Source organism: Elgaria multicarinata, chromosome 3, assembly GCF_023053635.1.
Source record: "Elgaria multicarinata webbii isolate HBS135686 ecotype San Diego chromosome 3, rElgMul1.1.pri, whole genome shotgun sequence".
Lineage (NCBI taxonomy): Eukaryota > Metazoa > Chordata > Lepidosauria > Squamata > Anguidae > Elgaria > Elgaria multicarinata.
The window spans coordinates 29850030-29862797 of NC_086173.1; the positions used below are offsets into that span (position 1 = coordinate 29850030).

The 12768-nt window shown below is 45.4% G+C and overlaps 1 protein-coding gene across 1 annotated transcript in view; it reads left to right on the forward strand.

Moving 5' to 3' along the window:
• The first annotated feature begins 391 nt into the window (after nt 1-391).
• Nucleotides 392-12768, forward strand: part of CS (citrate synthase) — a 39093-nt gene continuing 26716 nt past the window's right edge. Inside the window, exon 1 of the mRNA XM_063119822.1 lies at nt 392-630. Within this exon, the coding sequence (XP_062975892.1) occupies nt 577-630 (54 nt within the window). The 5' untranslated portion in view covers nt 392-576. The remainder of the gene's footprint in view (nt 631-12768) is intronic.

The following is a 12768-nucleotide window of genomic DNA, read 5'->3' on the forward strand; positions in this document are numbered from 1 at the left end:
TCTGGCAGCAGAAACTAAGCAAATGAAGCTTTTCATTGCATGGAGGCAAATGGTTGCACAAAGCTAAGAGAAAGTGGGCAACCCGACGAATTGCCGCGCCTCAACGGAAAGCAGCACGCTAGGCCAGGAAGCGGGGTGGGGGTGGTAAGGGAGCCACTTCGGGTAACCCCGAGCCATCAGGCGCCTGAAGAAGACGCCTAACTCCCTGTCAGGCCCGCGCCCTTCCCTGGCCCGCGCGCGGGGCAAGCTACGCCCATCGCGCCACCCCGCCCAATGGCGTCGTTCCTAGGCGGCCAGGAAAGGGGCGCGGCTATTCAGATGACTCTGGGTGGCTGCGTGAAGGGTTCGGGTCTTCTTCGAGGCTCGCTCCGCCCTGCGTTGCCGACGCTGCCGCGTTGCGAGGACCCTGCCCGGCGCTGCTCGCCTCTCCTTTCAGCCGCTGTCTCCTCCTCCTCCTCCTCTTTTCAACCTTGGTCTTCACCGCCTGCTTCCCACCCACCCCCCGGACTTCCCCCTTTCCTGAGGCGGCCGCTGGTTTCTCCTTCGCCGCCGTGTCAGGTTCTGCCGCTGCTCGCCATGACCTTGCTGACTGCCAGTAGCAGGGCGGCCGCGCGCCTCTTGGGTGCCAAGGTGAAGATTCCCTTTCCCCCTTTGGGCTCCTGGGTCTTTCCCTTTCTGGGAGGGAAGGGGACAGGCCGCCGTTAAAGGCGCCGCGCCCACTAGGGAGCATTGCTAAGGCTTTCCCCCACCCCCTTCTTCTTTTTTTAATTTAGAGGCTGCGCTATGGTGATCCTGTCTCCTTCTGTGTATGTAAAATGGGGGAAGAAAAGTCGGGGCTAGGGATGGATTTAGGGTGGTTTTTTTAGTGGCTCTGGGCGAGGAACCTCTCAGTGCATTCATAGGCTTTTGGGCGGCCCGCTCCTACAATGCATATTTGGTGGCAAGTAATTCCTAAATCGTTGTGCATAGGATTGCGACATAGAGGAGCGCAACTTGTGTGAAAGGGGGCGGTGGTGTCTTTTGGCAGATTGTGATCAAGTTGGGTGGATGTAGTGGGGTGTGTGAGAGTATGAAGAATCTCTTGTTACCTTGGATTGGGCCTGCCTCTCCACTACCACCTCTCTGTAAAAGGTGTGTGTGTGGGGAGGTGGAAACTACGTTCATGATATGCTTTTAAAATCCTTCCCCTGTTGGATCACTTCAATCCTCCCTGCACCCCAATATATAATTTTAAGGGGTGGTGGGAAAGAGGGGTCCTTGTTAATTTTCTCTTTAGAAAGAGGTGGGATGCTTGGTGGAGAGAAATCTGATTCTTAAGGGAGAAAGCTGCTGCAATACATATTCCTTCTCTTTCTCTCTTCCCCTCCACCCCCAACATGATGAGGTTTGACTTCAGCTCAGGATGTCATAGTAGTGTGCTGCTCTGAGAGCCTTAGGCCTTGGCAGTGGCAGGTTGACTTTTTTTCCTGTTCACGTGACCTCTAGATGGGAAGCTGCTCAGTCCCTTTGGCAGGGGCAGTTTATATATAAAATAGTCCTCCACAGCCTTAAGTTTGGTATTTAGGGGAAAGGTGCATCCTGGGTATTCTGGTTCCTTTTTATAGCATGTGATTGAAGCAGCTAAACTCTGCTGCTTTAGCTGGTGGAAACATAGCCAGGAAAGTGTATGCCTCATTCTTCTCTGCTTTTTCCTGACTCCCCTAGCCTCAGATCATATAAAGAAACATTTCTGTCTGCAGGTTACTTAGACAGCAGTAGGGTCAGCTGTCAAAGGGTGATTTTTTTTTTCTTTTATTGCTCCATAACCCTGAAGAGACTTGGGCCTATGCTGTTCTTTCTCTAGTTTGAAGTGGGAATGCAGCATTGCTTAACATCAGCAGCCCCTATTGTACTGTTTGTTCCTAGTATTTCTTAAAAGTGAAAATGGTCATAAAAGGCAAGGTGTATATGAATCTGTGCAAATCAATGGTTGTTGGCTGTCTCACATCCCAGCGTGATGAAACATTGTAGGGGCAAAGTAGTCCTCTTTAGAAAATAGTCTGACCTTTTAAAATAGTTTCATTTTCTTTATCTCCCTCTTTTGGTGTGTGCTTCAAACTGGCCGGTGTATTCAGCTATATTGGAGGAATTTACCTCCACTGACCCACAAGCACCCTGTAACAGGTGACAGCAGTTCCTGAAGGCATACTGTCTAATATGGGAAATTTCCCGGCTTCCATTCCCCCCCCCCCTTCATGCTCTGTGTTCTCCTCTGGCACAGTCTCCTTATCTGCCTTCTACAGAAACAGCCTGTCTGCTACTGCCTTGCTAGAAAGTCAGCCCATGACCTCGTCATAGGGCGAAGGGCCTTTTGACAATTTTATTTGGACTCCAGACCTATGAAATTCCCTAACAAATCGATTGCAAATAGCTGATCTCAGAGATCCTATTTCTGGCATATTTGCTTCCCACCCTCCCCCCACCCCATTCCTGGCTTTTAACTTGCTCTGTTGCTGTGCTAGGACTAAATTTTGGTGGTGGAGGAAATCTGCTGAGCCAATTCTGTCTGGAACAGATATGCAGTGCTTCTGTGTATGGCGAGAAACATGGAGAGTGAAGTTAAAATTGGGACATTCTTAGCCTGTATCTGAAACAAAAGCCAGATGAGCCAGAGCCGTAGTGACCTGAGTAAGCTGTTCATCTTTATGCTCCTAATCCCCTCCCAACCACCCTTCCCTTTTCCTTTTTGTCTGATTTTTCTTCTTTTCCGGTTTTGATTTTGCTTCTTGATGAGTTGCCTGTCCTTTCCTCTTATGTAGGTATCTAGAGATTTCAGCATTTTCAAGGGTATGTCAAATGTCCCTGTTTGTAGGGGCTTGATTGGGGAAATAATTGAGTGTCTTATGGGAGAGTATTTGTCTTGCTTACAGTATAATTGGGTGTAGTACTGGAGTCCAGTCCACACATTGGGCTGCTCATGTTCGGGGTGGTTGTGAACAACTCTGGCTACATGTCAAGGGCCTCCAAGGATGTGTTTGGTTGCAGTCTTAACTAGTTGTGCAATGTGCGGTATCTTATTTTTCTGTCTTTTTTTTTACAAGTGGCAGCAAATACTCTAGTTACAGGAGCAAGTAACATTGGCAGTAGCTAAGAATTTAAGTAGCTAGCAGGATAGGTGCTCTTCCATAGCTTTTAGTAACATTTGTGAGCATCCTGTATGCAAATGTTAATTGTATCCAGTGGTATTCCCCCTCCCCCTGCAGCCCTCTATGTGCTCTTTAGACCTGCTCTGGGATCTTGGGAGACCCACAAGAGCAGATTGGGATGGGATGGAAGAAAGGGGTTCAAGAGGGGGAGAAGGGGAAATCCCGCTGTGCCAGTGGAGGTCTCCTTCCACGATGTTGAATGTAGCCTGACCACCCCTATGTTTGCATGATCATGTTAATTCTCTTGACAGTTTTTTAGCAGTGCATGTGAGCTGCTGTTGCATATATTTGTATGTAGGAGGGGATCTTGTGCATTGCAGTGGCCCTTTCTTTGGTGGCTTTCCTTCATGCTAGAAGCAGTGGCCTCTGGGCCTAGTCAAACCTTTAAGAACATGGGTCATGGGTATACACAGTGAGGTGGGTTTGGGCCTGCCTGCATTGGCCATGTAAGCTATTCATCTTTATCTACCTAATCCATGTTGCCTTCTCCTCTTGCAATCATGTTCCCCTTCCTGTTTTTGATTGCTCTTCTCTCTCTCTTTGTTCAGTTGCCAGCAGCAGAAGGAAGTTTACCTCTTAAATTCTCCATTTGCTTCACAACTTGGATATGTCTTTGAGCATGCTTATTTAAAAGGCAAGGCATGAATTTAATGCATGGCAAAGAAACTAGATTAGTTTCTTATTGTCCAACTTGCCTAGGCCCAATAATGCATAAGCCATATCCTCAAAACTGTTTGTGGTTTTTTTAAGATCATGTGTGTCTGACCTACACATATTAGATTGTTCTTAACAGTTAGACATTATATTGAATTCATGGAGGTAAGGCAGTCCTGGGAAGATGTGATCCTCCTACAGTACACCCATCGCCACAGAGGTTTGAATAGGTCCTCTGACTTGTGCGTCTGTAATGAGGGTGGAGGAACCTGTCTCTCCTCATCACTCTTCTGGTTTACAGGTGAAGGCAGCAAGAACAGTGGGTTGTAAGCTTTGTATTCCCTGAAGCATTAATGGAGGAGGCAAGCTCTTGTTTGTACAAGGTTTACCTAAGAACAGTTTCTGATCTTGTGGGTCCTGGCCTGTATTTTAGAGAGTATGGGAGAGGCTATGGGTGTACTTGGACAAGATCTACAACCAAGAACTGTTCTTGTGAAATTAGATGCACGTATGATTCAGAGACCCACCTAGTCTCAATCAGTGCAACATAGGTTTGCATTCACCATTTGTAGAGAGGGAGATGATGTGTTGGCTCTTATCTCACCTGTGCAACTGTGTTTATGTTAGAATTTTGCCAAGTATTCTGTTCATTGCTGCCCCAGTCCTTTACTGCAGTTCTCTTTATTCTAAAAATAAAGGGATTGTGAGTTGATAATGTGGATCTGCAACTCCAGGCAAAATTGCCTATTGGACACTTCTCGAATTGTTCCTCACTCATGATATAAAGCATTTTCCTTGGCCTTTAGGTCAAATAAGTTTGGGAGCACAGAGTGCAGCATAGTTTCCGAGTGGTCTTTAAAAACTTTAAAATTGGGATTCTAAGCTTCAGGATGATAGTACTGCAATTTATTTATTTATTTATTTAAGCATTTTTATGCCGCCATTCAACCAAAAAAGGCTCTCACGGTGGCTTACAAAAGTATTTCTTGACAATGCTTCATCAAACAGGGAGGCATCTGCATTGTTACTCTAATTAACCAAGCTCTCATCTTCAGAGGCTTCCATATTTATTTTAATGTTTTTGGTTGTGTGTCTTATCCTAGAAGAATTGTCTGGCAGGCTGCTGCTGCTGCTGGGAGTTGTAGGACTTTTATCAGTCTCAACATGCATAGGATTGCATCCTAAACTCTCAATTATAACATTATAATTTGGGGCTGCTGAAATGCTCAGCTAGCAGGGCCCAATCTTGTTGCTGTTGTCAGATGTCCTTGAGTGGAATGAGAGAAAAGGAGGAGCATGGTCAAGGGGAGGTCTGTGGGCCTCAGTTTGATTTGGCACCCTATAAATGAAAGGGGTTTCCAAGTTGCTGCTGTAGGGAAATTCTGTGTTGAGAGAATCGTGCAGAGTTGAAACTCCCCCCAAGTCATTTGTCTGACTCATTGAGATTTCTCCCATGGTGAGTTAACATTCTTGCTGAGTTTTGCTGGTAAGGTGGCCCTTGGCTGGATTGCATCACCTGGATGCTGATAACAAGGTCGAAATGACACGGAGGTGCTTGGCTGGCCTTGCCACCTTAATTGCACTCATTGTTGGCCGATGAGTTGAGGACATGGATGTGGAGCTAAACATGAACGCCTGTATAAAAGTAGGTGGCATTTATCGAGGCCTTCTGATGGTGCCTCAAATTTCAGGGGACTGAAATTGGATACATCATAACATTTTTCTATCGATGCACCTTGAGCATCTACACAACGAAACAAGCTACTTTGGAGCCCAGCAGCGTAGTTGTCCTTCCTGGAGGCCATCAAAATGTGGTTGCTGAGCCTGGACGTGGAACTCTCTGGGTCACAGTGTATGCACTGTTTTGTGCCCTGAACAGATTTACGTAGGAATCCCTTAAGTGGCTTGGACTCCTGCTGGCAGATAATAAACTGTCCTCTACAGAAAGCATTATCCTGGGTGAGGTCTTTGAACTGCTACCTATATCCCTATTGCAAAGGCAGGGCTGAGACAGCTTTGGCTCTAAACCTTTTCATCACCTTCATAGCAGGGATGTATTCTGGGCTGCTGGGACACTTTCTGTTCCAGAACTAAGAAAATAAAACTCCTAGCTTAATGGCTGCCTTCTGTGTGTGCGTGCACGTTTATAATGCATATACTACTCTACTATGCACCAACCCAATTGTGTGTTGGTAAGCTAAAGCTGTGAATGATTTTGGGGTAGGGGGGAAGTGTCCTTTGGTTGTACTGTATCTGCTGGGAAACAGTTCCTTTTCAGTTACGGGCTGGTACCTGCTGGTATGTGGTGACAGAGGAAACATAAGACCTTTTTTTTAATCTGTTTGTGTGTTTTAAGGCAATGTGGAATCTGTACACAACTTGGCTTGTTGAAGGTATTGAAAACAACATACATAACAAAGTATGCCCTTGTTTTCTGTGCAACTGCAGGAAGTTTACAACTGTGTGATCAGTTTTGCAGAAAGCTCAAACCGAAGCAGAACTTTGGGCCCTGCTTCCAGTGGTCACTGGGTGGGATGTCCTTTTTGCTCATAATGAGTTCCAGTTGCTGTTACTGCTGGAACTCCATCCTACCCTTTTAAGCCTTGTTTCCCTTAACCTTTTACTGCACAGGTCACTGGCAAATGATTCTCACCATATGCAAATGACAAATACTGCGATTGGACACTAGACCGTGCAACTAAAACAATGTATATAATTTTAAATATTTATCGTATTTTTCCATTAACAGTGCTCAGACAGCTTTATTTAGTATAACACAGTGTTCCTGTTTTCCTTTGTGTGAAAAGGCCACTGTTTTGGCGGTATAATAAAAAGTACATACTTGGGGCCAGAACTCTGAATTACATTAATTGTATGGCTAATAGCTGCAGATGGTTTTTAAAATTTAATCCTAGACATGGGGGAGATGTATTTCCATCAGGACTGCAGTGTACAGGGTGTCTTCCCTCTCCAGGTGTGATTTTGGTGAAAATCGTCCGCCCGTCACCACATGTGGGATTGCATTAAAAATTAGAAGTTTCCCCTATAAGGCTGCCGTGCAGAGTGGGAATTTTCATCAGGATCATGGTGGTGGTCGTGAGAACTTCCATCCGTGCAAACTGCAGTCTCAGTCAAATTGGATGCAGGGCTGTGCCTTGAATTCAACACATACACACAAACCCTGACATGGCTGCTAGTCACACAATTAATGCAACATGTAGTTTGACCCTCATTCTGTGTGCTTAAGGTATACTGGGAGCCAGTTGTCAGTAGTAACCTTATCAAATCTGAAATGTCTTCTACCTAGCTGATTAGTAAACCCTCTAACCAGATACTCCTTTTGCTTCTGATGACTTGTTCAACTTCAGATCTTGTATTCCCATAAGCACAGTCTGGAAGATAACTTAAACACTCTTAGAGTTCATTATCTCTGCTTCCTGATCCCCCTGCACTCCCCCCTCAGTATTAAGGGGGGGGAGAGTACATACCATATTTGGGAAGTGATTTCTATTTCTGATGTACAGAGTAAGCAGTTCTTATCCATGAATTTGCAAAAAACAAAAACAAACACCTTGTAACTGAATTGGGGGGGAGCTTTAAAAATTGGATCATGATGTGCGTATTTCCTGAAAGCATGTCTGTTTCCAGAGGAGGAGGAATGATTGGAATCTAAATCCCATTTCCCCTTTATCTGTTCTGTGATGATTTTTATTTGCTTCTGGGGCAGATCCTGCATGCCTATTATTTCTAAAGCACTGTGCCAAGTTCAGATACTCTATAAATAAGAACAGGCCCTTTTTCATTGAAATACTTTGGAATTATGCTTGAGGCTTTCTTGTTCTTCAATTTGCAGAGCACAAAATGGCTGCAGAGTTGCTTTTTGAAATTGCTCAGTGTTTCCCTTGGAGTATTTGCCTCTTCTGGAGGCTGTAGTGGCCATCTGCTCCTAATTCTGTCTTGATAATACAGATAAGCACCAGTTTGTTGGTTCATGTGTATGCTGTTATGGCCATTACAAATTAATGGGAAGTGGAACCTCTGATACTAAATGTTTTCTTTTAAAAAGTGGGAGTAGTTCATTTTGGGCAGGTATGCCACCACCTCACTGCATGTGGGTCTGGTTATAACTGTGCTGCTCCTCTTCAGGAGTTCAACCATACGTCTTTCCTGTTAGACATTGCCTGAGGTGGAGGAGTATGTGACTGGAGAATTCTTTCCATGTTCTCTTCTGTGTTCAATCAACATGTGGAGGAGTGTGGATCATGCATGTTGGCCTTGCCCTCCTCTTCTACTTCCATGTTTGGTTGGAATTGGAGAGAACTCTATCCACAGATGACTCTGTGCACAAGGGCTGAACATGCAGCTGGAACCCTGGTTGTACATCTGGCTCTTCCTTTAGTTCTGCTCAGTGTGTGCATGTCAAGGTTGGGGATGATGGCTGTAATTCTTCTCCCTTCTGTGCCTTAATTGAACACATGGAGGGGAGCATGAGAAAGAGGACTTAGATCCAACATGGGGAATCCTTGTAGTAGTAAACAGTGCTCAGAATATTGTTCCTTCTGCTCCTGCCCAGGATTTAAATGGCCTTTTGTTCATCATTGAATCGAACACCCAGCTTTGGCAACCCATGGATAGAGATCATGTAATATGTTGGGAACCCTGACCTGCCTCTTAGGTATCACTGTATAATGGATCACATTAGCAGAACTTTGTAGTGGTTGTAGTAGTGGTAAGAACATTTACTGGCAGAATAATCTCCTGTGATGAAAGTTTGGCATTCATGACTGTTCCTTACTATAGAAGCAAAGTTTGAGTGGAAGAAATGAGTCGCTCTGGAGTTCTCTTAGAAGCCTTGGGGGAGGGGGATTCTGGTCTGTACTACAAAAGCAAATGTAAAGTTAACTAGAAAAGGCCCTGAAGTCAGAGCTGGGTTTGCTAGCTAGCTAAAGCAGAGAGACTATTGCCACATGTATGCCTGTGCTTTTTAATAAATGTAATGCTGAATCTTGGGCTCCACATCAAAACACGACATTCGCTCTTTAGTGCTTGATTGTTCTACTAGGAACAATGGAAAGAGTCTGCTGGTGTGCAGGAATTATCCTCCTACCTATAGGAAGGTTGGCTTATTTTGCACGCTGCTCAGAATGCTGAGAATCACAGCATTTTGGGTGGGGCAAGGAAATTTCCCTACGCTGCGAAGAAGAAAGGTCCTTGCACAGCAGGATAGTACATGTGCAGCCTGAGTTTTTGTTCTGCCTTCCCTTCTAAAATAAATCTAGGCTTGCCGTGTCAAAGGGGGAAGAGGAGAAAAAGGATTGCTTCCATACATTACATTTGAATGAACAAGGTTGGCCTCACAGCATACTTTTTAAAAAAGCATGTGCAAGTGAGCATGAAACACCCCCACACACACCAGGGAAAATCCAACCAGGATGAGTCTCCTTTAAAATTTTCCAGATGACGACTATAGTATCTCATTATCATAATGCAATCAGTTTGCACTACGGTTTTCATATGATTCACCAAAATTAATCCCTAGCTAAAGATTGCAGTTCAAAGCTGGACAAAGGGAAAATGGAGCTACAGGAGTAGAAGAGGTGGAGGAATAGTAAAGAAGGATCGTAATGCAGTTAAAAAGGCATCTTGCAGTACAAAGAGTCCTCCCTGCGCTAAACGTCTTGGAATACTCAGCCCTTTTGTGTACTAGCATGAAGCTCGGCAGTGTGGTGTTTTCTGGCTGACAGTTGCTCACGTGGGCTTTCCATTGTATTATAGGATTGCCCTAAATCTCTGAAGTGAAACTGCTCTTAGCTGGAGTGTCTACTGTACTCCCTGCGCCTCCTTCAAATATGTAAATGCTAACTTTCTCATGGATTTATGCGTTCTCCAGAGACTTGAGTGCTTGCTGATTTTCCAGCTGCACTTTGACTAGATGTTCTTTGCTAGTCAAATAGTTGCTTGTGAAAGTAACGGAAGTACTTTTTTCACACAGCACATAGTTAAACTATGAAACTCACTACCACAGGATGTAATGATGGCCACCAATTTGGATGGCTTTAAAAGGGGCTTGGATAAATTCTTCGAGGAGAAGGCTCTCAATGGCTACTAATCCTGATGGCTATGTACTACCTCAAGTAATCAGAGGCAGCATGCCTCTATACACCAGTTGCTGGAGAACATGGGTGGGAGGATGCTGTGGCACCATGTCCTGCTTTGTTGGTCCCTGGTCAACAGCTGGTTGGCCACTGTGTGAACAGAGAGCTGGACTAAATGACCCCTCAGTCTGATCCAGCAGGGCTCTTTTTATGTTCTTAATATTATTCCCTAGGATTGCTCATCCTTAGAATCCAGCAATGTTTAGCAGAGCATTTCTGTGAACATGTATGTCTGCTATTCAACACAAGCTGAGACTCTGTGTCAGTAGTAACCTTGGGTGGGAGTAAGCCAATATTGCACACTTCTTGACTTACTCAAAACTTTGCTGGAGAAATGTTGCATTAATATTAGGTTCGCTTTCCATATTTTCTCACGTGTTGTCTGACAAGCAGTTGAACTCATGACCTGATTAGAAACTTAGAGGAGGCAGGTACTTGATAGTGTATGTCATGTAGGTGCTGTTGTACCATAACATCTCTATTCTGCCCAACACATTTTGTAATGGGGCAACCCCACCTTTCTTTTGGAAGAACCTATTGTGCAAAGAGAGATTTCATGTAAGTTTTGCTAAAAACACTTGTAGTAATTGGCTGTGGAAATTGCATTGTACAGTTGCAAACTATGATTTGGCCTTGAATGGAATAGACCAGCCTTCCCTAACATAGTGTCCTCCAGATGTGTTGGACTGCATCTTCCCTCATTCCTTGACAGCATATAGTCCCAACACATCTGGAGACAATGTATTGTTGTTTTTAAGAAAAGCGGTTGCAATATTGAGGGAGAAAGAAGGAACTTTGCAAACTTAAATCTTGTGATAGAGGCAACCTCTGTATTAATCATAGAATCATAGAATAGTAGAGTTGGAAGGGGACTATAAGTCCATCAAATCCATCCCCCTGCTCAATGCAGGAATCCACCTTAAAGCATCCCTCACAGATGTCTGTCCAGCTGCCTCAACCCTGGTGCCTGCTCCACTTATCAGATGCTGCTGAATCATAGAGCCTTGGTTTGTGGCCCGCACAGCCACTTAACAGCTGTAGGCAGAATTTCTGGAGAAGTTACCTATATCAAGCTCCTGAACTATTCATACAAGTGCAGTGTCTAGGTGAGGAAAAAAATTAATCCCAAAGTGTAGGTGCGTACAAGGTTGTCATTGGAAAAACCAGTTTGGCTGCAGATTAGCTTAGACTCAATGCACCTGGTTCCCAGTAAAACCCATTAACATCTGTGAACCTAATACTATAATTATTAACCCACTACAGCTTTTACTGGCTTGCCTGCCTGCCTCCACATACAAATATGAACCTTTTTTAGTAGTACAAAACCAATGTATCTGAAAACCTTCCTGCTTTTTCATCTGGAAGGGACCCTTCTGTGCCATAACTTACAACTATTTAATGGCTTTGTGGGTTTTTTGTCCTAAATGTCAGCAGTTTAGACTCATACAAGTGTGACCTACGCGCAAAAAACTTTAGCATAATGGACTTGATTTTTTTAACCCCATAATAAATATAGCAGCTAAGACCACAGTGATTGAGCCTGGTTTACAAGGATGCTGCTTACAGTTTCCAGAAGGTTGGCAAATAAGGGTTCTTGATCCGTTGGGAAGGCAATAAGTTTTTAAAGGGTTATGGTACCCACAGATAATGTCTTCACCTGGACTTCACAAAGAAATCAGGATTAGTAAATCAGATTGAACACTATTTCTTAATACTTGAGAAAAACACAAAATGAAGGAGTACCCTCTAGGGCTGTGCACTGCCTCGGATCCAAACCCCGAATCCGAAGCAGATCGGGAAGGTTTGGACCCTTCTGACCCGGATCCGAGGCGGTTCGGGCGAAGGTCAAGGCGATCCGAAGCCAATTGGCTCTGAAGCTTTGGGCTGCCTCGGTGGTTCGGAGCCGCTCCCCACCCCCAGTCTCCTTACCTGCTGCCTCCGTCACCATCTTTCTTCTGGCAACTTCTGGTGCTACCGTTGGGAATGAAAGGGAGTAGGCCGCGCAATTTTGAGTTATCGTGCGGCCTACTCCCTTTCATTTCTGGCAGCACTGGAAGCCACCAGAATAAAGATGGTGGCAGCAACGGATGCAGCAGGTAAGCCCCCCTTCCCCACTAACCTGCGTCCGCTGCCGCCAGACGCAAGCCAGCAGCGGTCCCAGGTAAGCCCCCCTTCCCCACTAACCTGCGTCCGCTGCCGCCAGACGCAAGCCAGCAGCGGTCCCAGGTAAGCCCCCCTTCTCCACTTACCTGCGTCTGGCAGTTTCCACTCGAGGATGCTGAAGGCTGGAAGCAGGCCTGCTTCCAGCCTTCAGCATCCTCGAGTGGAAGCTGCTGGACGTAAGCTGGTGGCGGCGGACGCAGGTAAGTGGGGAGGGGGCTTGCCCGGTGCCTCCGACGTCTGCAGCAGCAGCGGAGGCACCAGGTAAGTGGGGAGGGTTACCCCCAAGGCGGATTGGGGCTGCTTCGGGGGCTCCGGATCGGCTTCCGAGGTGAATCGAGGGGTCTGTGCACACCCCTAGTATCCACAGGTTTCTAACCGACACAGCTTTGCTAGCCCAGCTGTCCATATACCTGTGTTCATTGCTTGTGGCTCAAAATAAGACAGTCAATTTTTACATGCACTGGGCTACCATAGTAGTGGCTATTTGCAAGCCTGCTCATGTTCAGTAGTCAAGAGGGAGTTCTGTAGGGTAACTACATGCCAAGCCCTGAATAGCTTCATAAAAATGAACACGGAACGTTGAAATTGTATTCAAAAGAGTAGACTGCAGA